At 37.3% G+C, this 27,945-nt stretch overlaps 2 protein-coding genes across 2 annotated transcripts; both read right to left on the bottom strand.

The window, feature by feature from the left end:
* Positions 1–181: 181 nt before the first annotated feature.
* LOC102222378 (four and a half LIM domains protein 1-like) lies at positions 182–14,196 on the bottom strand. The gene is made up of 6 exons (XM_005805962.2): positions 14,032–14,196; positions 3,493–3,672; positions 3,234–3,408; positions 2,188–2,357; positions 1,902–2,088; positions 182–878 (listed from the first exon to the last, which is right to left on the bottom strand). The coding sequence occupies exons 2-6, from the start codon at positions 3,646–3,648 to the stop codon at positions 724–726; spliced, it is 843 nt and encodes a 280-aa protein (XP_005806019.1). The 5' UTR covers positions 3,649–3,672; positions 14,032–14,196; the 3' UTR covers positions 182–723.
* Positions 14,197–14,494: 298 nt separating this feature from the next.
* On the bottom strand, positions 14,495–26,976 carry LOC102222629 (sodium/hydrogen exchanger 6-like). Its single transcript, XM_023342682.1, has 16 exons — positions 26,588–26,976; positions 25,509–25,708; positions 25,075–25,152; positions 24,618–24,694; positions 24,371–24,483; positions 24,052–24,157; positions 23,060–23,201; positions 22,281–22,386; positions 21,500–21,588; positions 20,397–20,510; positions 19,951–20,062; positions 19,487–19,640; positions 19,371–19,401; positions 18,352–18,440; positions 17,783–17,888; positions 14,495–17,408 (listed from the first exon to the last, which is right to left on the bottom strand). The coding sequence occupies exons 1-16, from the start codon at positions 26,865–26,867 to the stop codon at positions 17,100–17,102; spliced, it is 2,106 nt and encodes a 701-aa protein (XP_023198450.1). The 5' UTR covers positions 26,868–26,976; the 3' UTR covers positions 14,495–17,099.
* Positions 26,977–27,945: the final 969 nt, after the last annotated feature.

Here is a 27,945-nt window from a genome sequence, read left to right as displayed (position 1 = left end):
AAGTTGACAGATAAATTAACCTTATCACATTAGCTGAGCTGATGGAGACATTGGAATAATGGAGATGACAGTGGATTTCACTGCTACTTTAGTCACATAGTAAACCATAAAAGTTTCCTTTGCTTGTGTTACATTGACTTTAACATAAAACCAGTTGAAACACTGACAGCAAATCCCAAACTTGTTTTGTAGAAACTTTATTGCATTTCACTTGAGCAACACAACAAGACATTTGAATTTAAGATGAATTTATTGTTTACATAGAGTAAATAAATGTTTAAAAAGCTCTATTATTTTTCTTTGGCAAATAACAAAACATGTTGACATTGATTATTTGACACCAGGATGGTATTAATAAAATAAAAGAAACAAGTAATAGGCATTAAAGACACTAACATATTGAACAAAGGAAATACTATTTAAACTATACTGATATTGATCTCTATTGATTTCTGCATGATAGTAAACAAAAAAATGCGCTCAAGGTAAACTTTGGTTTTATGCTGGCTGTGTGCTGAATGATAGGTATTCTTTATCAAAATAGAAATTCATCAATCCTAGAAAAACAGACATCGTCAAACAATCACTCAGCACCAGAAGGTCTCAATGTCTTTCCATCCTTGAAAGCTAGAGAATTAGATAACAACATGTTGAAATGTGGACTTTAGTCGTCGTGTAAAAACAGCCTGAGTGGTTAGGAAACAGAACATGGATTTCTGTCCGTCACTCCTTGTTGCCGCAGGTGGTGCAGAGGATGTCTTTTCCTTCGGCCACGAAGCGTTTGTTGGACAGACTGAGGGAACATTTCTTGCAGTTGAAGCAATATTCATGCCAGGAGCTTCCCTCAAAGTTCACAACATTCACACCTTTACCAAAACCTGTAAGGAAAGCAGAGCAGAGACGAAGACTGAGCTTTTTCAACCTGCGTGTGTGTGTGTGTGTGTGTGTGTGTGTGTGTGTGTGTGTGTGTGTGTGTGTGTGTGTGTGTGTGTGTGTGTGTGTGTTGTCACAGTGGTGCTATATGCTAAAACTTTCACATTTCTGTTAACACATCTCTTCTTATCATGTGTGTTAAACACCTAATGGAGTTTGGATGGATGTCATCAATGTTAAAACCTCACTGTATGGGGTTTCATAATAATTTGACAGTACTTTTTAAAAACACCCATACTCCTTAAATTTTAACACATTTTGTCACCTTGTAGCCTCCAAGTTAGATTCTTTCCATCCAACATGACTGATCTTAAGCTATTGCACAAAGGAAAATAGGCAAACATTTCAGTGTGGGTGTGCCTACTTTTCAGTTTTTTATCTGTAAAAAATTCAGAAGACCATGTTTTGCTTTTCGATCACATATAAATAATTATATATAAATCATTGTGCAAAAACAGCTGGTTACAGTTTAGAAGTTCACCACTAGATGTCACTAGTAGCCGCAGCATCACATCAGCGTCTTAGTGCTTTATAAATAAAATGTTTTGTTATTATAACTATTAATGTGGAAAACCACTTTGTGTGAACTCATGAGAAACACTTCACTTCTTCTCAGCCATTCTTTTGACTAGTTTTTGATGATTTGTGCAGCTATAGGTTTAATCTCACCTATAATTTAAGATTACCAGAGGACTATTTGTTTTTCTCTTTATTTTCTGGTTTCCTGGTTGATTGTTGAAAGATTATTGATTTCAATATTAGGCAGAACAGATCAGATATTTGGTTTTGGAGCAACTAACACTAATCCAGGAGAGAGAAAGGAATGTTTCTAATTGTCTATGAGTTTATAAGACCACAGTATACAAGGTATCAGCCTTCAGATATAATCTGGAAAAGCACCTTTAAAATGGTTAAAATTTGATTCTGTTTCATCATGTCTAGCAGAAAGAGTTTCGACTTCACCCAACCTGTGATTGGGTTGTGGCAGCCGCTGCACTTCTTTGCCACTGAGCTCTTGTAGCAGTCGACGCAGAAGACCTGGTCCTGGTGGGTGGTGAAGCTAGTCCCAGCCAAAGGCTTTGAGCAGGAGCTGCACACAAAGCAGTGGCTGTGCCACGGCTGCTCTTGGTAGTTCACTCCTCCGGACGTTATTGGCTGCAAACGAAAAGCAACAGTGTTACGATCATATTAAGGTGATAATTCGGTCAGATCAGATTCAAAAACAAAAAGTTCCCCCTATTTTAAATTAATTACCTTTTTGCAGCTGACACATATCTTGGCAAACTTCTCATCGTAGCAGGGGTTGCAGTAAACATCATCTCCTTTAGAGAGGAAACTCTGCGATGCTATGGGTCGTTTACAGCTGCAGCAGGTGAAACATTCGTCGTGCCACGAGTTTCCTTTGTATGCCACACTCTCAATGCCTATAGGAGATTAGGAAGAATGTCACATTCTGATCCAAATGAACTAGAGCAGGAGTGTCCTGTATCCTTTAGGTGTGTTTCTGCTCCAATTAAGCTAATTTAAATGACTAAATTAGTTGGTCATTTATCTAATGACCAGGGGGATGAATGTCAGATCCTGTGGATTTCTATACAAGTTTTATATAATAATGTATCTTATTTCCAGACTCAAGATTCCAAAGTTGTCCATTTTAAAATGTAATAGTACAATATATTGTTAATTTATGACAGGTTTTTTCACAACTTCATACATGAAAATAGGATAAGGTAGAGTCTACCATAAAAAAACAGAAGAAAAACCACAAGGAGGGATGGAAGAACAAATACAGAAAGACAGTGAGAAAGGAAGGAGACATGGCAAAAAGGGAGGAGAGAAAGAGGGATGGAATGACAAAATGTACGTGCAGATGGAGGAAAGAATGGGCAATAAAAGTAATTGAAGAAGAAAGGGCAGAAAGAGTAGTAGAATGAGGAAATAAGGGAAAGATACAAGGAAGAAGCAGATAGAAGGAAGAAGCAGATGAAATAAAGAATGACACAAGGAAGAAAAAGAAAGGTAATTAATTTATTTTTTTCTCTTTACAAAGTTAAAGAGAACAAAGAAGAAAAGACTCAAGGAAGTAATGTGACAGAAGAAAATGGGGAAGGAGGATATCAGAAAAGAAGAAAAATATTTAGATTTTTCTTTTTTTAAATGTCCACGCTGTGCAGGAATTACTGAACAGCAGCAGAAGTTGCACACACAGTAATTTGATCCGTGCAACCAGGATATTGGCCCACTTTTTTCAAAGTTCTTCCATTTTACAGAGTAATATTTTGAACTGTGATTGGTCATACCAGCCGGTATGGGTTTATAGCAGCTGTGGCAGCGCGGAGCAGCATCTCTGGAGCAGCACTTCACACACATGATGCGCTCATCCTTGGTGTTGAATGGCTCCTTGGCCAGAGGCTTGTAGCACTTTGTGCAGCGGAAACACTCCTCATGCCAGTGACGCCCTTTGTGGCTCAGCTCCTGACGGAGGAAAACAAGAGTTTCTCAAGCGGTACATGGAGAAGTACAAACCCAAACCCGTTCAAAACCATGTGGAGAACACACCTTTGTCTCCACTGAGATGGGTCTGTGGCATTCTGCACAGGAGTTGGCGCAGAACTTTGTGTGACAGCGAACACACACCGGCTTCCCCTCGCTTCGGATAAATCGCTTCCCGCCGAGGTCCTCCCGGCAGTAGAAGCAGCGGGAGCTGTCTGCCATCGTCACAACGATACAGCCTCGGGCCTAAAGCAGGAAGAGCAACAAAATACAATGTCAATTTCTATTGACGTTAAATCAGCTTTTTAAAATTATTACAGAAACCCAATTATTGTCTTGTACCAAATGAACACATTACTCATTTTAGAAGAACAGTTCATGTCTGAGTGTCTTCATGTGTGATGCTTGAATTGCTTTTGTAAATATGTTTTTTTTTTTATCATCACAGTTCCATCTGTTCCCAGCCTTGTATAAGGATAAACCTTGCACAAAATGCCCACACAGAGGCGCTGTTGGTACACTTTATAGGATAAATGTTCTTACTTATCCCAAGACTAATGCAATGCCACAGAGAAAGATTTGTATGCGCAACTCTTTTGCGTCAGGCAGCTTAGACGAGCAGCTGGTTCTTATTTCAGGTAACTTATCTCTGAAAACGCTCATAAAAAGTGGACATAAAATGTTATGGTTTACATGAGTGTCACAGAGAAGGTTCACACCCTTTGATCAGATAAAGACTCACTGAGCAGAAAAAGTTGATCTGATAAATCATACCGATGAAAAATATCTTGCAGCAGTCAAAAGTGAGATAAGCCTTGATAGTTAATGCTTATCTGCTGTGGCTCCAACTTTTATAAGTTTTTTGTCCAGTTTTAATCCAAAATCAGCTTTTTGTTGAGACTCTTATGGTTTTTCATTGTCTGAACATCACAGCTTGTGAATCCTCCAGTGCTTTTATTCATTCTTGTCTCGACTTTTCTTTAATTCAATATGTTTATCAGACACTTTTTAGATTGTTCTGGCAGTTTTTTCAGAACTTCACTTTGATCATCTCTAAAGTCTATAACACCAAGGTTAAATTATCTGCACTCAACACAGAAGAAGGCACTTTTATATCTTTGACTTGTTTGCAAATTATAGAAAAATGCTTTACTGCTATCTTTTGCATTTTAACCCGGATCCAGTTTAATAATGACAGGCTGTGATGTGGCCCATTTCTGATTTTTAAATCCATTTATTTTTTGTCTTGTCACTCCCTAAAAAATGAGAAAAAACGATCAAATTAAAAACATAAAGACCCATTCAATAAACTCAAATTTTATGAAAAAATTATTTACTTCAGTAAAGTGAAACACATTGCATTGAACAATATTATTTATGTGAGTTATAATGATTTTTCCACAGCCAATGAAAACATGATTAAAGTTTAGATTATTGCATCAGGTCAATAGAAATCCTGTCGATGCTGAAATGTGGGCTTAATAGTAAAATAAATACTTGCTTAAGAGCTGACAAACCAGCGTCATTGAATTTAAAAATTAAGTAATTTCAGCAATGTTCTGACAAAGGTTACAGGATCATGTCTAAGGCGTCGGGCCTCCACTGAGCTATATGACAGCAGAGTGACAGATATTATCTAAATTTAAAGAAACCAAGGTGGTCATGTGACCTCTAATGGAGCGTCAGAACTACTTAAATTACTTTAGAAGAAAACCCAGGACAACTTCTAAATCTCTGCATGCCTCATTTGCCTCAGTTAAAGTCAGTGTCCTTGGCTCAACATGAAGGTTTGTCAAAAAATAAGCATCTCAGATCGCAGTTACTTTTTCACACCACTGAACTGGATCGTTTCCCACAAAGCGGTGTGACTAAGAAATCTCTGTGCCTCTCTAATGTTGCAGATCCTCTGATCAGCTGAGCAGTCGCTGCTCCGCATTCCCAGCATTTTTCTTTAATCATTTGTTACCAACATTTGGAAAACCGAACTCCCTGGTGTGTTCGATCATTATGTCATTCTATTCTGTCTACAGCCAGCTCTCTGATGCTCTCCACCATTTCCTTCACAATACGTAATATTCAGAGGTGGGCAGGGTACCCACAAACTGTACTCAAGTAAATGTAGCACTACTTCAACATATTTTTATTCAAGTAAAAGTAAAAAGTATTTGGTAAGAAGTCTACTTAAGTACTGAGTAACAGATTAAATTATCAATCATTTAATATTTAAAATGTCATAATCGACTGACCAAAATGTAAAATAAAGTGGAAACTTGGTATTTTAAGGACCAAAAATGACAATAATTTATGTAAGTGACAAAAAAATGACAAAATTAGGCAAAAAAAAAACAAATTCTAAATCAGTTTCTTTCAATAAAAAACTTATGAACTGCAGCTGTGTGTCTGTCTGGTGAATTTTTGTTTGAAACATGTTTGTTCTTTATTCAGTGAGAATCCAGATATTTTACTCAAGTAAGAGTAGAGGTACTTCATAATAAAATTACTTAAGTAAAAGTAAAAAGTACAGCATAGTATAAATACTCCATAAAGTAAAGTTTTTCAAAAAAGCTACTCAAGTAAATGTAACTAGTCAATGCCCCACTCTGGTAATATTATGAAATTCTCCAAATCTTTTCATTTAAATGCTTTCTCTCTGTAAATAAACTGACTTAGTTTCCCATCGTATAAAATCCGCTGTGTTTAAAATATTCCATACAAGTAATAAATTTCCTTCACAGAGAACTAAAATCACCATGTTGAACACCATAACTCTGGTCACAGAGCTGTGATTACAGGGTTAGGACTTCAGATGGTAAATAAAACACTTTGAAGTGAAAATCACAGCTACAGAAGAGGCATTAAAAAAGAACAAGTTAGAGATGCTTGCAGCCTGTTCCCTCGGTTATTTCCTGCATCAAATTCACGCTGGCTGGCTGCAAGGAATTCTCCAAGTTGCTGCTGCTGCAAGAGAGAGAGAGCTGTGTTTTTGTCGACACAGTGAGGTGAACGCACGAAGGAATGCCTGGTATGACGTGTGGTGAAATCTGCTGACAGAGCTTTGATGGACCCTACACACTAACGCTCCACGTTTTACACGAACCACTTCCACAAAACAGCCACAATCTATCAACTTCTTCTGGTCGTAACAAGAGCAGATTGAGGAGGAGGAGGAGGAGGTTCTGGTCAAGGAAGAAGAAGGTACCCAAACGTTTAAAGCTGGGGACAAATTCTCAGTAAAGCATGCAAAAGTTTAGGTTTGGCTTTTGGCTTTAGGGACTAACAGATTACAGTCGGGAACAGATGACCACGGTAGCCTATTAGACTTGTTACACGATTTAGGTGGCTGAATAAAACTAGGAATAGAGCCACATAATTTACCAGTGAGGAGTTTATGTGTAAGCCTGCTGTATGTAGGTCAAAATAAAAAAAACAGATGTCATTGTCATCTCTAACTTGAAATAAAAAAAGTGCTACTGGTTCTTTGGTTTTTGATTTTTATAGTATAAAAGACTAAAATCAATACCAACCTTCAACATCAGTTTTGTTTTTTAACAGATGCAATAATGTCGTCTGAAACAATATTTAAGTCATGCAACAAAAAGAGCTTTTAAGAGTAAATACTTTATTACGTTAATGTTAGTTGTTTGTTTTGATGTTGCTCAATGAAGTTTTAGGGGTTTTTTTAAAAGATGTGCACTTGAAGGTCTGATGTGAATTACACCTGCACATGTGCTGTTTTATTTGGATGAAGTCATTTCAAAGGAATTTTTGTCCCAGATTATTTCATTTTCGATGTTCTTGGCTTGGAACATTGAAAACAATCACGTTGGAATTAGTGTCATGAGTTTCACATTTCTTGCATTTGTCATGCGTCTCTCCTAACTTGTTTTCTAACTGAGTGGTTGTGTTTTTGCAAACGGTAGTATGAGAAACACTTCTGTTGGGAGGTGGAATAAAAGTAGTTTGGGCCAATTATAAAGTACAGGTACAATGCATTCTACATAGACAAGGTTCTGGAATTTGAATTAATTTGAAATTATTTCTAAGTAAGTGTGGACAGAAGAACACAGTATCTGTGTAAATTAGAAGTTTTTTTAAATGAAAAAACTGTCACTTTTTTCTAATACAATGCATATTTATGCAGAAACAATCTTAATTTTAGAAAGTTAAATGATGCAAGTACAAAATCAGACAACTAGTAAAGTAATTCCAGGTAAAAGTGCAGTAAACTCCACTGAGATTTCTAAAGATTTGGCCTTTAACTAATGTAGATTAACCAGATTAAGACCAGACTGCAGTCTTTTTGACAGGTCAACCACAGCTGCATAGTAGCAGATTTAAAGAAGCTTGTTTTTGCACATCTTGACATTGCTTTGTTATTAGTAGTTGCTTAATAGAAGTGATAAACTCTCAAACAAAGTTAAAAAGTCTAAAAAGGAAGTACAGTATAACCTTCTCAACTACTCAGAGCTGTTTTAGCCTCGGTTATGTGTCTAAGGTTGAATGTGTTACTGTGAGCAGATGTGACAAATGCCTTATTTTGTGTTGTTATCTCATGCGTAGACAATAGAGCAATAAACTGGAGCTGACATCACTGAGTGGACTCAAGTCTTCTGTTTAGTTATCTGCTAATTCATTACTTATTAAAGACAAAAGAAGACATTTTGTTTGCAGAGTGGATGAGGCACCTCATCCATTTAGTGTAGACAGAAGAAACGGCTGGCTTCCTGCTCTCTTTTTACCCTCTTTTCATTCAGTCTTCACCTCTGCTAACTTTCAAAAAAGTATTTTGCATTACTTGCTGTTTTTACCCTTTAAAAGATGAGAAATCGTCAGCCTAAAGTGAAATACTGCATAGTTTTAACTGCTGCAGACCTCAACATGATGAATGACAGTCAGCAATGTGAAAATCTTATCTGATGGGATTCAAACAATGGCTGACAAGAAGCCAGAATCCACACAAGTGGGGGCAAAACAAATGGGTACATCGTCGCAGCTTGCCTGTGTTAAAATAAAGGTGGTTTAAAAACACTTTTTTGTTGCCCACATAATAGTTAACTTTGCATTTTTTCTTCAGGTATGCCCTCAGTAAACAGTTTATGTTAATCTCTGCTTTTCTAATTGACTCAGCTCAAGGCAGAATTGCAGTGAGTAATCTTGGGTTCAGATCTGACTTTAAAATAAGCTGACATTCACAGAAAATTGCTGCAAGATTTAATGTGAAATTTGAGATTCAGGGATACGTGTGTGGCTAAAGAGTGTTTTATTGCTGATTTTTACCCTTTTTTTGGATAATAAATAATCCTCTTTGTCTGTCAAGTTTGGATTAAGTCCTTAAGAGATTAAGATGGCAGATTTGGGGTATTTAAGTGTGAAATCCATTTGAATTCCTGGAATCCTCTGTTTTGCATTTTGCTTAAAATGTGACTGTAACTAGACTAACCTAACGTCTTCCATAAAAGTCAGATGATTTTGCTGTGACACGTCCAAAAAACAGACATCATGTCATTAATGTTAGAACAATATGTGTGACAAAGTATATTGTGCAAGAGACAGGCCACGAAAGAATGACGCTAGCTTTACAAATCGTGTGTGTGTGTGTGCGTGCGTGTGTGTGGGCGTGGGGGGGTGCGTGTGTGTGTGTGCTGGCATGAGCTTATTGCTGAAGAATGTGGTGGAAAAACTAAGACAGGAAGTCTCCATCAGAACGTTGAGGCTGGCACAACCCAGCTACACACCAACACACACTGAAGTGTTTAACCTGACTTTTTTTAGCTCACTGTTTGCGTCCCCATGTCATTAATCTTGAGTCTTCATGGCTCATTCAGGCTGAGCTGCAGGTGGCCGCAAAGGTTAAACAAACACTTGGGGTGGAAACAGGTTAGAGCAGTTGTCATATGCAAGGATTTTCAGTAACATTTTATTTGACGGGTTGTGAATAACACTGTCATGACACCATCATAAACATGACATAACCTGTCATGAACATGAGTAAGTCTTCATGAATATTTATGACTGTTGACATAAAGAGTTATTCGTTAAATCATGACACTTTTAATACAAAGTTGACATTATTCAAAATGTCTTTTTTATGACAACTTGACATTAACCAAGAAATTATGATCTGACATAAGTTTGTTATAAAAGTAGTGTCTGCTGTAATCTGCTATAAAACAAGTTCACGGTTGCTATGTGTGGCAATTTAAAGACAATGTGTCCATGCTTGCTTGCTGCTAAGTTTATTTATTTAGGTAATTTTTGACTCAAGTATTGCTTAAAGATCCTGCAGCCTCAGTGGAAAATTATCAGCAATTTACTGCAAGGAATCCTATCATTTTCCTTGGAGTAAATTTCTTTTCTCACTGATATCAAAGAATGCTGATTTGTCGTTTGCACTTGCCAGTTTTTTAAATTTTTTTATGAGGGCTCAATCATGTGTAAACAAGTCAGGAGCGCTGCATGAGGGATTTATACTTTGCGGAAAGCTGATTGGTTTCAAAGTTAGCTAAATACATCTTTATTTTTGCTGGAAACCGTCAAAAACAGTATTTAAAGCCGGATCAAAACTGGCTTTAAATACAATAGCAACTACTCAGAAGTTTGACAGTATCTTTGTTTTTGCTTTGGCCTGCTCTTTTCAGCAGCTTGGCAAAAAATTACTGACAACTGTACAATTACTTGAGTGCCATGCAAATTACAGCTGTCATGTTGCCTGAAATAGCCTAGCAACAGTAGCAAACTGTAGCAAACTGTTGCTGGGCACATAAGACACATAAAGACAGAAATATTACCATGTGCTAGCTAGTGAAAAAAATAACCTCACAAATTCCAGTGACTGTCAACAGTGTTAAAAAAAACACTTAAAAACCTCAAGACTGTTCATTGTGGAGTTTGATAGTTATTTGTAAAACATTCATCTTTAGCATTTGCAAACTAGCAGAATATTTACCTCACAAATTCCTTTGAGAATCTTTGTGTCTCCAACCAGTTCGCCAAAGGACAGTGTTAAATCAGAAATCTAGCATTTTCTAGCAAACAGAATATATTCTTCACATGCACAAATTTGTAAAGAATGCATTCGACAGCGCTGAATAGCAATGACTGTTTAATCCAAAGATTTCCCTTACATAGCCATAAGAAAAATGGTTTTAACTGGATATTATGGCATTTTTGTGTAGTAAAAAGATTAGGGATGTGTTCTTGCTGAGAGTGTACATCATATGGTTAAACATGCTAAGCAGCACAATGACACAATAATAACCAGCAACATTGTGGTTTCTGTTTGCCATTTGATCCAATACTTGAAATATTCAGTCTTTGAGGTTTGCAGGCTTGCTTTAACTGCCCACCATCACACTGAGAGCGTTCCCACCCCTGATTCCAATCATGCTATCTTAAAAATAAATACACAAGTGTTTGAAACTGAGCAGCAAGTTCAACCAAACATTTGTGCAACACATAACCCCACAATGGAAGATTGGAATAATTGTTTTATCTGGCTCTGGTGAGTCCACATTCCAGTAGAACAAGAGATCTGAGCCGTTCTCTGACATGGAAATGATGGCTTTAGCAGAAAGTTCACTCATCCCACTTTGTCTTGAGTTACATTTTCTTGTCTCAGTTCCAGATTCCCCAGTTTGTGACCAAGAGGTCTTGAAGAAACTGATAAATCCATGTTTTTACTTAAGTTTCTTTGGTTTTTGTGATATTTTCAGTGAGAGAATCTGGCCACAATAACACTAAAGCAGCCTTGACTGACGACACTTCAAAAGTTTAAAGCTTATGTTGAATTTAATGTTACTTTTTTTTATCCCAGCAGTTTTCTTGGCTCCACATTGTTCCAGTATCCTTACAAATCATAGTATTAAACCATTCGTCCAGTTGTATATTCGGTAATCATTTTTCCTTTAAAAAACACATCCATACAGATTTTTAGAGAACATGCCCTAAAACTTTTCATGTACTTCTGTGCTATTGATACACATTTTAATTATTCTCAATTAGCTGACAGGGAATGTGAAATCTTTTCAGTGAAGTGGCAGAAGTCAGGGGAGTGGATAATCTTCATGTTCTGATCTGTTGAGTATTAATTTACAGCTAGTAAATGATCAGTAGAACTTGCTTGGTTGAGTCTAACTAAATTTAAAAGCTCCTGTAGCCACAAAAAAGAACACCACCAGCCTCGTCTCGCTTCTTTTTCTTATATCCCAATTCTGGAAATCATGCAAAACAGATTTTTTTAGCAACACTCTGCCAGGTAGATGAACAAAATGTTGTTGCAATGCTTTTTTTAGCAATAGTTTCCACTAAGACACATAAGGCCCCACCTAGAATCATTGGACATGCCTTGTAAGTGAACATTTTAAAACAACAGGGCATGAATTACAATCTGGTTTAACTGAACACAAAGTTACTCAAATCTTTAAAACTGATGGCAGTTACCACTGGGATAGCTCAGTTGCTTTTTTATTTTCCAGTTTTGGTTTCATGAAACTATCATTAAATCCTTATGTTCCAAGCTATGATAAAATGTAAGTATTGCACACTTTTTAGAAACGTGATTGAACAACTGTGACTTTGTGAAGTAATTTAATTGATATTTGAAAGCCAAAAAATGGCAATAAATACATATCCCAACATATCTTTGTGAGATAGTAAGTCCATATCGTCCGTCGTTAGAATATGACTTTCGCAGCTAAAAAATTAAAGACTGTTCCTCATTGTAAAGGTTAAGCAACAAGACGAATGGCTCAGTTCCTCTTTTGCATGTTGGATGCATTATATTTTGAAAAAGATATTTTATAGTATTTGCACTTCAACTCACTTTAAATGAAATTAGTCTCGGAAACTAATATTGTTTCACAATCATTCTGAAAAGTATTTTTTCTCTTTGTGTCTGAATCTAGTGTTTTCACTCAAAACAGTCCTCTTTGCTATTTTTTTGTTGCTTTTGTTAATTAATCATGTGTCATCAAAGATAAGTGTTTTTTCCAGCATCACTTTGGAAATATTTTGGTTTATTTGGTTTTGTATTAACTAGCAGTCTGCATCATGGTGGGGTCATTGGAAGCTCTGCTGACTTGCAGCAGGAAGCTCCCAGTCTGGGCTTTTCCTACATCATTCTTTGCTTTTTTTACATGTTCTCCATGTGAATGCATGGTTTATCTCCAAGTACTCTGTCTGCCTCCCATAATCCAAAATCTTTTAAGATTGTTAGGTTAATTGATCTCTATAAAATTGAGTAGGTGCATAAATGGTTCTGTATCTCAGCGTTGCCCTGTGATTGACTGGCAACCTTCAGAAGGTGTAACCCGCCTCTCACCCAATAACTGCCACACACTCACCCCTCCTTAACCCTGCAAGGATAAGTGAGTAAAGACAATGGATGGATGGAGACTTGTGACTGATTACTCATCCCCCTGCTTCTTTCCCCTGTTGCATAATGCACGGCAAAGAAATATCACCCAAGACGTGACAACAGACTTTAATGGCTGCAAGTCAAGAACAACAAACAGAAAAAACTTTAAAGCTTCAGAAACCCATCAAAGACTCCACTAGAATGTAATTTGGGAATAATATGAAAAACACACACATACAGCTTAACCATATTTAAATTCTAACCTTTTAAACATGACATAAGACAAGTCCATCTATACATAAAGTTTTATGGGGCTACGCATGTCTTTTACAGAACTGGATTAGTTTAATACAACAGACTCCAGCTTTAATTTATAACACTCTGTGGCCCTTTGGTGTGGGATCGGACTTGGTTGTTACTCTTCAGCATCTCACAGCTTCATATGGGTGTTTACCTTGACAACATTACTTAAAAATCTGACCCTTTGTCCACTTCATTAAAAGTAACTGTAGGTTTATGTTTCTAAAAGGTTAATATTACATTCCTACTGTAAAGTACAGAGGAAAAACACATGTTGAGTTAAGCAGGAAGAGGCCACAGTGAGGCCATGTGCATCACTTAAATGCTTATGGACACTCACAGTCAGGGGAATGCAATGAAAAATAGCAGTGCAGGAATTTTAATTGACCTCTGTGAAGCATTTTTAGTTTTAGTGGTTCCATCATAGGATGGGGGGAAAAGGAGACTTCCTAACTGGAAACAGATTTCAGGAGCAGCTTTAACAAGTCAGCACGCACACACACACACACACACACACACACACACACACACACACACACACACACACGCCCGCACACCCCACCACACACACCCGTAGGCGCGCGCACACACGCACACACACACTTACAGAGACAGAGAGACAGCCAACGCCCCGAACTTGTTAAAGTCTTTAGTTTCCTCTCCGGATATCAAAATGCTGCTTTAGCAATGCAGCGTGCATGAGGTCATAACTAACTAAATAGGAAGACAGAGTTTGTCTCACATTATCTGTTACTCTGTTGGATGCTTGTAAACAAACAAGATACCACTTATTAACCTATTAAACTAAATATTACATTTCTTCAAACATCTTTAGGCTCTTGTAAAAGCACAGCCTGCAGTAACTGGTCTGTTCTGCTAAACCTGTTTTAGTTGGGAATGATGTACAGATCCAGCAGTTAGAAGTAAGCGGCACTTTGCAGAGATCTTACCCGGGCTCAGAGTTACGTCTGCGGCGTTGAACGAGCTGCTGTCCGGTTCCGGAGGCTGCGGAGCTCCGCTTCCCCAACACCGTACCTGGTTTTGAAGGGAGAGTCGGACCCAGACAGCAAAGCCAGTCTCTGACCGAAGCGGACAGCGCCACCTTCAAAATAAAAGACAGTGCGCTCCAATTGCACAGATGATTTTCAAAATAAAAGCACGTTCAAAAAAACTGGAATTGCCATCTCATCTATAAGCATTTGCTCTATATTCCAAAGTAGGCTTATTGTACTATCTAAAAGTTAGGCACTATAAAATATGACCCCGTCAGCAATTTATAAGAAGTGTGTGTTTCCTCACACACCAGATTGTATTGGTCCATCACTTCAAATCCCAATCAGATACACTGAAGTTTGTAATTTTAACATGACAAAAATATAAGTAGAAAGTATGAACAGTACAGAACAGTCTGTGTCAGCTTCAAATGTGATTTTATTTGTCTCCAGACCTGTAGGATGTTAAACTGATGATACAATTACTTCAGGATTACAGATGCCTCTTAAAAAGTAAATAAAACCTGTGTACTCAAAAATACAGTTTCCACAATCAGCAGAAACATCAGATATTTTCACAAATTCAGTTTTACCTCTTCCAGTTTTTTTTAAATATTCCCAAGTAGATAAATGTGAGAAAACATAGATGGATAAATGCAGAAACTCAAAGCACATTAAAAAAATACCGCCTAATGAAACCAGTAACACATGGGCAACGTTACAGAGGACACACTTTTTTTTATGACATCACAGTCAACTTTCACTTCAATAGAAATAAGAAAAAAATGTTTTACGGAGTTAGATAGTTCAACAAAAACTTTTGACTGATTTCAGAGAATAAACTATTTTAAAGAAAGTGCAGAGCATCATAAGTAACAAAAAAAAACTTCCCTTTTGCTCCTTTTTCATCCATTGTCAGTGAACGTTTAGTGACTTTTTTCATGTCACTTCATTTGGAAGCTTTCTCAAAAATGCGCATACAATATAAGAACCATGTTATTGTCTGTAAATGTAAGTATTCAATCTTTCAGATTCACAGACAAAAGATTTAACAGTAAAAGCACAGACAGATGGGAAAACTCTAGTTAAATTATACAGGGAATACTGTAGAATCTGGCATCAATCAGAAGATGTGATATTTATATAGGGTCATCTTACTGCACATGAGCAAAACAAAATATGTACAAAAACATGTCCTGAATAGGCACTTAAGTTCAAAACAGTTCAGTCAGCCTCTTTTCATCAATGGTGACAACAAATCACAAAGACCTGGTCAGTATTTTTTTTTTCTTTTTTTTTTGTGCATTTTTTAAAGAAACTTCAACCAGATGGAAGCAGTAAACCCAGAAACAAGCATTAGCCCTAATAATAACTATAAAAAATCTGATCACACATATTAAAACAAACAAACACACAGGGAAGATCTGGCTGGGAAGTAAAAAGTAAAAGCATATGCTACAATATGGGAAGGATACAAACGCCTGGAATAAATAAATATCGCCATCCTCCTTCAAGAAGAGTTCAATGCAAAAGGTACCATGTGGGGAAAATTTAGTGCGCTTTTATTTATTTTTAATAAAATGAGGAGTTCACTAATTGGCAGTAATGTTTGAAAATCTACACAATAAATAATAAATAGAAAAATAATAATTACAGATATCAAGATTTTTTCTGTTAAATAAACAAATCAGTAGTTAAAAAGATTCAAGATTCAAACAGGTGGGTAGTGCTAAAACTTAGTCTCAGTGTCAATACATTACTTAGTGTTGCTCCTTTGACCTTCACTCAGATGTTCACATAAACTCATCATTCATTTTGGGCTTTCAGTGATGCAGGTGAATTCGACAAGTTTGAAAAACAACAGTCTAACACTCAGCACCATACTGCCAACTCTTTGCTTGTTAGATGATACAGTGATTATAAGCTTAAGCAGATAAATATTTGTCTTGTCTGAATATAAAACTTTTCCCAGGTAAATGATCCAAAGCACACATCAAAACTGGTTGGAAATAGATAAAGTTGACCATCATTAAGCTTCTAAAAAGGTATTCCTCTGCATCTCAAGGACTGTGCTTCAATGTTGAATACATTCTCAAAAACAAACCAATTTAAATGATTTCTACCACTTCTAATAAAAAGAGGAATCAAATATCCAGTCAGATCTGTCAGAAACTGATATCTAAAATTAAATAGCAAGTAGTTTTTCTGCAGCTTACTAAAAGGCATTATTACGCAAAATATTAGTGAGCGTGCATGTCTATATTCAAGCCTCATGTTGATCCAAGATAATCAACAAGAGAAGCGTAAGTTAATTGTTGCATAATCATTCCACCCTGGAAAAAAACCTTCAAATAAATCTTAAGATCCAAATAAAATGACAATAATGCAGATGATGAGAGAATGTAAACTTCTTGGTTGAACTGTGCGTACCAAATATTCGTACCGCTCTCATTAAACGATGTTCCTATTTTTATCTGCTGAGAATCCCAACCTTCGTTTGAGGAAGTTACAACAAACTGACAGAAACAGTTAACAAGTGGAAAAACGATTAGTTTTCCAAATGTAGTGTGAATAATCTTCTGAGTGGTTGTGAACTTTAAAATAAACAATTGGTTAAATACAGACGAAATTAGAGGGAACATAACCCCAGGAAACCCAACATTTACACAAGTTTTAGTGGTTGAACAACACACGCAGAGAAAGTTGGAGCTTTAAGAGACCACAGTAGTAAAACTGAATCACCTCAGACGACAGACACACATTGAAGCCTCCTGTAGAGGGCAGACTGAGGATTTTAGTCTACATATAGTGCATTAATAATGAAGATCACAAGATTCTACCAACATGTTGAGCTGAATCAAGCACGGCTCATATCGGAAATGGTGAAATTGATTTTCAACTGCTTCTTAGACACAACGCTGGTCCAGTCAACACTGAAATATTAGATCAAAGACTGTTTCATCTTACATGTGAACTACGTTTTGATTTAGTTATTTTCTTTTGCAACAGAAACATCAAACCCCATCTTACAGTCTGTGCCTGTGAGGTTCGGAGATTGGGGGCGAGGGCGGAGGTGGGAGGGTGACGGTTGTTGGGGGCTCCAAAGGGTCGTCCATCGGCAGGACAAGCCGCGTGCCGCGGATCGCCACGTCTCGCTCCGCCGGGTCCAGCTCACCATCCCGGCTATCTTTGAACGGCCCGGCGCCGGAGTGCTTGGGGTTCATGGTGCGGGACCCGGATGCGTCGGTGCTGACGGTGACGTCGGCGTACAAGGAGCTGACGTTGGCGTCGTTCAGGATGAAGTCGGAGTCATCGTCGTGAAGCGGCCCTTCGTTCTGAAGGCAGGAAAAGTGAAATGTGCTGACTACAGTAAACCTAAGGATATTAGTGTTTTTCTTGCTGGATATTTTTTTCAGGCTATTAAATTCAAGACTCTGTAAACCTGTGGGACCCTAAGAAATAAATAATGACAGTAAATGAAAATACATAAATTTAATCATTAAAACCTGTTGCTAAAATAACATAATTTAATGTTATTTTAGCAGGAGAGATGCTTGTTGCTTCTCTGTTGTAAATAAATCATTTATAGATTTTTCTTACAAATGTTTGTGTTTATCTGACCTCTAATCTTTTAGCATCATCGTGAATCTGAGATTTGTTGCTGCTTGGGTGCTGTTAAACTGCGACTAATCAAACTTCATGTGCAAACCTCATAGGCCTGTGGACTGGTGAGGCATCGTGCCAGGGGGCCACAGCAAGCCGGCAGAGTAGCAGTGAGAGGGGGCCCGCTGTGAGTCAGGAGGGGCTTCAGGTAGCTGAAGGAAGAGCTTCAGTCAAGGACTTAATTCATCAAACACTGGAATCTCCAATGGAAACGCCGTTCAGTGTCTTTAGCATTTATAGTTTCACTAATATTTCCCAATACAATGATTTTAGCAAAGTTATTATACAGAATTAATGTCACTATTATGCTTAACAAGACAAGTGTTGATTTTTGAAGAGTATAATCATTGCCTCTTCAAGTGAATTAAATTTGCTTTCAATGGTTTCAGTGTAAGAAGAAACTTATATTACCCTATTGATTAAATAAACAAAACACTTGTCACTAGGAAACTAAATTTGCAAAATGAAAGACTTTCATACATAAAAAAACATTAATATATCCTTGGGAGAAAAAAACCCCTTGTAAATCTACAATAAAGCTTGTGAAGAGCACCCCCTAGTGTTGAAGAAGAACTCAGCACGACTTCAGAAAGAGATCGGCAGGTTAAAGGATACTTGTGGTCGAAGTTATACCAGATCCTGAAGGGCCAGGCGCTCTCATGCTTGGTGCTTCTCCTCTGTGACCCATCCAACACCGCTGAACTCTGGAGAGCACAAAACTGCACTTTAGTTAAAACCTATTTCATACATTCTACAACAGCATGTTCTCAAACTTTTTAGCCCAAGTACCCCGCTTTAGATGAAGCATATTCTCTGGCTTCCTGTCACAATATTAGAAAAAAGTAGGTGAAGTTTAAGTCACTTAAAATACATGAACAGCAGAAGGTGGTTCTGTAAAGTACTGACTTCAGAGGGACTTAACACAAATCCATCTGACATTTCTTGAATTGTTATTCATAAGAAAAATCTAAATCACTTCATAATTTTTGACCTGGTCCAACATAAAATTCTTACAGAATACATTGATGCTTTTATTTGCATCATGAGCAAATGTGAGTGAGTTCAAGGGGTATTTAGACTTTTGCAAAGCACTTTATAAAAAACTAAACTATATTCTGCAAAAGAACAAAGTTCAGTGAAGTTCTTGAACTTCCTTTATTACTGAGCTTCTGATGTTGCTTAACTCACCACTGAGGCTTTCTTCAACAGACCCACCCTGCTTTTCTGTCACTTCCTGCCCTCCTCTATCAATAGATGCATAACGTTTCTATGCTGATAATTGCCCCGTGACAGTTCTTCCCCTATTTAAGGCAACACACCTCACATCAGGAAACACGTCTCTCTGTTGAGGTGATAAACTTCTTCTGTACTGATAATCAGATGGGGTGCACCAGTATGCGCTGTGCTAAACAAGCTTGCTTTGAATCGCAATGTCCAGTCGCAGTGGAATAATTTATTTATTGATTATGCGACATTAGTTCTACTGACAAATATGTTTGTGCCTGCATTATTTGTGCAGGCACAAATAATGATCAATAATCATTATTTGTGCCTGCAATGATACTGGTTCCTCCGTAGGTGGCGCAACCCACACTTTGAAAACCACTTTATTAGACATCGCAGTAATTACTTACGGAGTGCTCTTGATCGGAATCCACTCCCACTCTGAAATGAATCGGAATAGAAACACAGATGTGATAAACGGTGTAGAAACAGCAGCAAAAACAGATGCAAAGATAGTCAGTCTTACGGTATGCTCATGAAAGACAGCATGGGCGTAGTCCCCCCTCCACAGATCCACACAGTGAAGAACACAATCAGCAGGGTGGTCGAAAACATCATCTGACGGGCGTAAGTAGCTGTGTCCCGGATAGACAGAGCGAAAGTCATCGCCCCACGCAGACCTGGAGGGGGCAGGAGATGAAACAGCGAGACTGAGAGTCTGTGTTTATGAAACTGGGTTACTCATGTTGTGGGAACAGAGTCACACTTTAGGAAGCCTGCATTGAAGACAAGGACAAAAGAAGCCCCTATAAACACTAAATCTATTGTCATCTTGGCATTGATAGCATAAGTCTGATGTGAAGTGCTCTAAAAAGTTGTCTAAAAAATACTTTTCATCTATAAATAGATTGTCTCTGCACCTTACACGTTTTTTGTTTTTTTTTAGTATTTTAGTTTTGCTCCATTTGAGAGTTTACATTTACCACTCACCTGCAAACATCATAACATGTTGAAAGTTCATTCCAATCTTGTTTTTACGGCCCAGGTTGAGCAGGAAGGACAAGGGGTAAATGTTTGCAGCCCTGCCCAGAAATACGGCCAACTGCATGCAACGCAGTCAAGGACACAACGCGGTGGGAAAAAAAACAACACAGCAGGTGGAAAACAGCAGAACGGAAAGTATTTGTGGGTTGAAGTGCATTTTAAAAACCCCAAGCTAAATGTCGGGACTAATCTGTCCTTTTATGTGTGCTTTCAATTTCCATTTTGGTTTCCGTTAGCAGGAAATTAAATTATAAACTGAAGTGTTTCACTGATAGCTTCTGGGCATGCAAATATTTGGTGATGGTTGATGCAGTCAGGTCTGTCAATTCAATGCTTCTTGCGAAGGGTTATTGCGTGTGTGCTGATCCATTGCAGAGCAGAGTGAAGGATACGAAGGCTCCGATGATGAACATCGGGTTGAAAACGTGTGACTGAAAGGAGAAGAGCGTCAGACCCATGTAGGAAAAGATGAAGTTTTCTGCCAGGAAGTTCAACAGCTCAAACAACTGAAAAAAAAATGGAAAATTTATTAAAAATTAAGTGTTATATCAGTGTCAATAAGCAAAGCTAAACAAATTATGCTTTAGAAACACGGATTGCTCATTTTTTCATTTTTTCTTTCAATCAGTTCAGAGTGATTTTTATTGTTATTTTAAGAAGTTCATCTCATTCAATTCGATTTCAATTCAAAAATACTTTAGCGTGTGTTTGATTTAATTTCCCTTTGGGATCAATAAAGAAATTTTAAAAAATAGTTTCTTATTCCAGTTGATAAGTTAGCACATCTAATAAATCCTGAAAGTATTTTTACTGTGGACTCAGTATTGTGAATGCAGTTTTAACTCAGGACTTGTGCTTTTTAATTAACCAAGTCGTTGCCATATTCACTTTTCCGTGATCTAAAAACTATTTGGCACTTTTGAAAATTACATAGTTCTTCTGACATTACTAAGCTTAGAAGAATTCTAACTATGTAAGCAATGCTAAAACGTTTAAAATTAGTATTTCAATTAATGTATTCAGGTGTACTTAAGGTTCAGTCTGTTTTAGTTATTTATTAGTTACATATCTACATGCTTAGCCATATTTGTGTCCTGCTGCAGATTAGGTGTCACAGTGAACCATCATGGTTTTTATGTATTTTTGAGGACTTGTTCAGTAGAATCAATGAGGTAAGGTGAATTTGTTGAAGATGTACCTAAAAAAAAGTCATCAGTTTTGACGAGTGACATCGCCATGTAAACTTCTGAGAATTATCTGCAGTAAATAAAATCTACATCCTTTTTTCTGAGTATTTGTTCATGAAGAACATCGGTGCAATAGTTTCTCCTCCCTTATCTGTTCACTTTCTGTGGCTGCAGCATTTTATAAAGAATTTCTCTACATACGAATCATGTATGATGCAGCATGACAAGAAATAGTGGTTACACAATTGGTTGAGAAATAAAACTGCTTCAGAAGAGACTGAAACAGTTTTATACATACAACTTTTTACCTGTTTAGTTCTGTCTTGAGAATCACGAGAAAGATTGTTGTAGGTGTAATGAGCCTGCGTGATCCCACAGAACAGCACCGCCACAACACCTTAAAAACAAATATAATTTCATCTTCTAAGAGGAGTAAAACGCAGAGGATTCAAAGCACATACTCTAAAACACACACACACACACACACACACACACACACACACACCTCCACACTCCTAAGGGCAATTTAGAGAGTCCAATAAACATAACAGTCACGTTTTTGGAGCAGTTAAAACTCCATCCACGTGATCAATTATATCATCAACAAGCAAATAATACCCTATTGAACATTGCATCCAAGTAACTCTTTAAAACAGCAATATTTCACATGCTAATAATGCAATATAATGTAATTTCATGTATGTGCAGCTCTATAGTGACTGCTAAGATCCCCTAGCAACACTTCACCCTTCTTGTGAAAATTGTTATTCATGGTGGAGTTATTTTCAGTATTAGTGAGGTGTTGAGGTGTCAGTGAAGGTGAAAGAAGCTATTTAAAAGAAAAAAGTGTATTTTCTACAGTGGTAAATCTGTGGTATAAGTTGCTACAATGAAAGATGTTGTGAGACTTCAGCGGGTATCAGGAAAACTCAACACATTAAGGCAAATGCCTCAAATAAAAGTCAGAAAGGTCTGCAAAAATTATTTAATTGGGGTATTCCACTTAGAACTTTTTACAAGAATTTAACGTCATTCATTTAAATCCTCTGATACTAAAATGTCATGCCTGCTGTATGGTTGTAGATGTACCTGTCATCCCGCAGGCCTCTGCCAACAGAAAGGTGCTCCAGGACATCAGGAAAAATAAACCAGTTTCCAGTAAAGGGAAGTCCCTCAGCTTAGTAAACTTTGTCACGTAAGAACAACTTCAAGTTAAGGAACAAAGCAGCAAGTTTTGGACAATGAAATACAAACAAATACAATATACTTATTACATACAGTTCAATCTGTGATAACAGCAATAAAATAATTTCAGCTCATTATAGAGAAAAAAAAGGTAGAAATATTGTAAAATAGAAATTTCTTCCAAGACGGTTGGGGCACACAAAACATTATTAATTGAAATATCCTATTTGCACAATCACTGTAGATGATTCTGAGTTAGAAAGTTTATTTTTGTGTGTGGTGAACAATATGATACAAACTATGCATGTTATGTTTGAGATGGTGGGACAGAGTAGGTTTTTGGGGGGGATGAAAGCATAATAATGGTTGTTATGGAGACATTGTGATGCCATTTATAGCCGTTTTGACTGGAGATATGAAAAAGTTTGGGTGAAGCTAAAAAAAAGTCTACAGTTACATTTATTTTATAGGAACTCTAAGTGTTGCTAATAACTGTGAAACCCAGTTTAAAAGTTTAATATGTGTCTTTTAGACTGAGATGAGGATGGAAGATCATTTTATTTTAGACTTTTTACATGTTTTCCAAGGTGGGTAATTAGCATGGACGGCAGTGTATGTATCACAATAAGAAAGATATCTGTATATATAATTACATTAATCTATATAATTATAGAAAAGGATATAAGAGCAGTCATGACTCCAGTAGCCACACCAAGAGAAAAAGATCCACTGAAGACACCCAGGAAGATGCCGAAGGATTTCAGCACAGCCATGGCTTCGAAGCTGTGGCTGTTGTCCCCCGCAGGCTGGTACGCCACAACAGAGCTAAAGGACAGTAGGAGTACACAGAAGCATTTACAAGGAAACTAGAGGTCGAGTCCTTCTGAGAAAACAGGAAGAGAACGTGGTCAAACACATACTTGTATTTCCTTTGAATCAGAAATAAGACATATCTGCAGCAACTATAACAGAGCTGGGTTTTATACAGAAAAAACTTATGTGAGGTTAGCATGCTGAAGAGTAATTAGAAGCATCAGCTCCACTTGATTACCATTCAATAATAGATTGCTCACATTTACACGTTAGTAAAATTATAACAAAGTCTGATTTTCTGATTACAAGCATGGTAATATGAAGCAAACTCAGAAAAACACATCAAAAAGGAGGAGAAGGGGCTGCAGTTGCAAAATGATACTGAGGAAGGGGAGTAATTATCCTAAAGGTGATTTAAATCTACATTTTAATTTTAATAACTGCAACACATCAACCAAAAAAATTTCTAATGTTTTACCACAAGCAAAATGCACACTGTCCTCCCAAACTAAACCCACCCACCGAGGAGTAAATGTCTGGTTTTCTCCCAGCCATTCTTCAATCTCCTCAGGCATAACTGAGCTGTCCTCTCCAGCGGAGTGAACAGCTCCCTGCCTGCTCTGCTTTTCAAAGCGCAGGAGAACGCTACGTTCATACGTACGGACAGGCGGTCAGTGACACAGATGAGTGGAGAAAGGCAAGCAGTGGAATGACAGGGATGTTGATGTTAGTGTGGTTCATTTCCACATGGAAAGTCACAGTTAGTTTGTAACAGTATGGGCATGGAGAACAATGCTTTTCTAATGCAATTTTCACACAGATTATCAGGGCTGCAGCGTCCTGCAGAGCGTGTGGTACTCACGACGAGAGGACGATGGCCACAGCATCGTTGAGAACGCTCTCCCCAAACAGCAGAGCGTACAGATCCACGTCTACCTTCAGCTCGTTGAAGATTGCCAGAACGGTCACTGAGGCAAACAGAAACAAACAGTGCAATTTTACAACAGAAGAAATACACTGAAGGTCTTCAGATACAGTCTCCAGTGAAGCTAATGCTGACATGTTAGCTATGCATGCAAGAACTGGAACCATGTTGCATGCATTTTTCATCATGGGAATCAAATTTCTGCTTTAATTTAATACTGCATATAAGTAACTGAGGATTTAATGGTACTTCCTACCTGGGTCTGTTGCCGAGACAATGGCCCCAAAAAAGAGGCAGTCAGTAAAGAAAAAATCCCCCCCAAGCTGACCCACAACTTTCATGAAGGACACAAAGCCATACATGATGAGCCTACAGAAGAAGCATAAAACATTATAAACTCATTATAAGCACTGGAAATATCAACAAATTAACTTTAACTTATTTAAGTCAGTGAAACAGATTATTTAGTTTACTGTTATATCAAAGAGGATCAGATGACTTACCCAATAACAAAGCAGGATATGACAGTTCCCATGAAAGCATAGGTCAGGATGGAGCCAATGTTTCTGAAAAAATGTCTCTGAGGAGAAAGAAGATCAATATTAATTTATCAGACAGAGGCTGTAGAAAAATACAATAAGAGTCAAACAACAGTCAACAAAACTAACTTATAGTTATGCCAGTTTTGGTCCTCCATAGAAATTAGTCAGATTTCCAGCAAACTATCCAAGAAGCTTTTTGATACACAAACTACTTGACCAAAGTCTTAAAATGTAAAAAGCAATTTGATCAAATACCAATATTTAAACATCTTCATTTGAACAAAGAAAAAAAATCTTTCATTATTCCCGCATTTAACCATAACTGATCTAAAACAGAAAAGGTTTAATTGTATTTAACATAAGGCAGTAAGAGAAACAAAAAAAATTGTCTGCTGATGCAGACAAATTGCCATATTACCCTTTTCAGACTGTAACCTGCATGGAAGATTATGGGAGGCAGTAAAATGTTGAAAAACACCTCTGGATCAAAGGTCACCTAAAAAGAAAAAGAGCAAAAAGTTATAACGTTTAAGACCAATTAGTCAATTCAACTTACTACTTCTCTGCTTGTTTTTGCAATGTGTAGCATTTCACGAGGACTGTCAAGTTAATCTATTGAAATCACTGTTGTATATCAAAATGAAATCTAAAAATGTGTTAATAACATATGTATGATATAATTGTTCATTCACAATAGTTAAAAGAGGGTCCTAAATGGATAAAACCTGGCTAAACATTATTCTTTTTTTATATACTTTCACCAGCTATAAAGTGCTATGTAAAGTGTCACATCACTGCCACAGTTGTTTTATGGATGAGAAGCTAAAGTGTGGAGGAAACACTGCTTCTTGCCTTTCGCAGCATCTCATCATCCTGCACTTGGTTGTCTTTTCCCCGGCTTACTTCCCCCTTAAGCGTATATTCATAGAACCTTCCGCTGACGTTGACCAGCAGAGTGGCAGGGCTGGCGTTGACGGCACATTCGAGGACCGTGTCGCTCATGCTTTGGGGCACATGAATGCCAAAGCGCAGGATCACACCCACCAAGAGACCTTTGAGTAAATATGAAGGGGGGATGAAGATATACATATAGATTTACCCAGAGGAAGCATGAAGCTTTTTTTCCTCTTTTTTTTATCTTAAAATGATTTAACTGCACCTGAAAAACAAAAAAGAAGCTTGCTTAATTTTTAAGCAGAAAATTGCATCAGAATTCAGTTTGGTAGTGATGGAACAATTGACTAATTAAATAATTATCATTATTAATGCCTTTGGTTTATGCCAAACATAATCTGTTGCGGTGTCTGATTTGTTAAAATGATTATATTATTGTAATAATATAATTATTATTATTATATTAGACATTTTAAGGGGAAATAAATGTGTGAGCATCCAATTTATTTCTCAAACTGGCATTTTTTTAAATGTTTTAAATATATCTTTAAATTGCAACTTCCTCACTTTTTCTGGTTTATTTAAAATACCAAAATATTTATATGTCCAAACCAAATCATAGGGTACCCTATGTTTTCATATGACTATATCTCAACTTCACTCTAAAGGAAAATTTGGTCACTTTCAGTCTTACCAACTGCCTTCATATGTTAATAATTACATTTTAACTGGAACCACTATAAAAACCATAAAATGAGTGACCTGCATTTTTGTTTATTACCTGGAAAGTGGATCATTTAAATTCCCAGAATTTAACAGAAAGACAGTCCAGTTAAATATTTTCTTGTACGTACATTATTAACTAGTTATAAGCAGGCTCGAGCTGTCCATGTTCCCCGACACGTGAAGAGAAAGCGTTTAATTGGCTTAGAGGTCAAGTTTAAGCAGCTGACTGTTTCCGTCACAGACAGTCAGTCATGAGGTGTCTTTTATTTTGACTGATTGACACGACTGTTACCTAACGTTAATGTTCTTACCGTAGATCATAGCAAGCCCAGTTTCGTGCAGGAACCTGAAGCGGCGGTGCTTGAAGAGCCATATGGTGAGGATGGTGAGCGTTAGTAGCATTATGAATATGAGCAAATAGGCACTATCTTGTCGGTGGCTCTCCTCGGCCATCCTCTCGGTAACGACATTATCCAGAGCGGCGTTCTCGTCGCCTTGGCCACCGACGAGTAGGACCGGTAGCAGGAAAGGCAGCAAAAGAGATGCTTTGGGCGGTTTGGAACCCATGAAGCGCCTCGGTGTGAATCCCATTTTGGCCTTGTGTTGGGGAAATTACATTTGTCGTTTAAATTAGCGACGCTTTAGCAGAAGAAATAGCCTCTCTCGGTGGAACGCAACTGACAGCTCCTTCCGCAGCCTTTACCAAAACACTGAGACTTCCGGTTTTTCAAAATAAAAGTCCCATCATAACTGGTTTAGCTTGTGAAACCAACAGCGACCCGTCATGGTTCTCCTGAACGAAACAATACATATTTTCTCCTAACATTTTTTAGTTATTTATGTTATTTAGTTAGTTATTTATGTTAGTTATTTATGCTGGAGATATTAAAACTTTTTTTTATTATTATTTGTGTTATTCTTGTGATCAATGGAGGTAGGCACCAGCACCCCTCTGAACCCCACTAGGGATAAGGATGTGAGATGGATGGATGGATGGATGGATGGATGGATGGATGGATGGATGGATGGATGGATGGTGTTATTCTTGTAAATATTTTATTTGTATTTTTTCCTTGCACAGGTGGCGATCTCCAGCAGTCAGATGACAGACAAGGCATTCAACAGAGACAAACAAAATAAACCATATATGCACACAGACACAAGGGCAAATTGAAACCACCAATAAGCCTAAAGTTTTGTTTAGAGTACCTTAAGAAAACTCATGCGTGCATGTGGAGAACATAAAAACCCAGGACCTTCTTGCTGTAAGGTAATAGTGTTAAAAACCCCACAATCATTCAAAAATATATAAACAAGCAGCTGCTTACAGTAAAAAAAAAATATATTAAAATAACAATACAATCCAATTTATTTATAACGCATATTTAAAAACAACAAATGGTTTACCAAAGTGCTGTGCATCAAGAGAATAAGTATAAAATAGTAAATAAAGTGAACACATAAAAATATATTTCACAACACATCAACTCACACAAATGTACAAGTAACTCATAATATACATAAAAAAGAGCAGCTGGACAGCAGGTATGATGGATAGGGTGGAGTAAGTCAATTAACACATTTAAAAACAAAAAAAAGAATGCTAAAATTAATTCTGTTGCAAAATGGGCACCAGCTAAGAGCAGCCAGAATAAGAGTGATGTGTTCT

This window comes from Xiphophorus maculatus, chromosome 11 (genome assembly GCF_002775205.1).
Source record: "Xiphophorus maculatus strain JP 163 A chromosome 11, X_maculatus-5.0-male, whole genome shotgun sequence".
Taxonomy (NCBI): Eukaryota; Metazoa; Chordata; class Actinopteri; order Cyprinodontiformes; family Poeciliidae; genus Xiphophorus; species Xiphophorus maculatus.
Note: the sequence above shows the minus strand (reverse complement) of the source record. Positions and strands in the feature narration are given on the sequence as shown.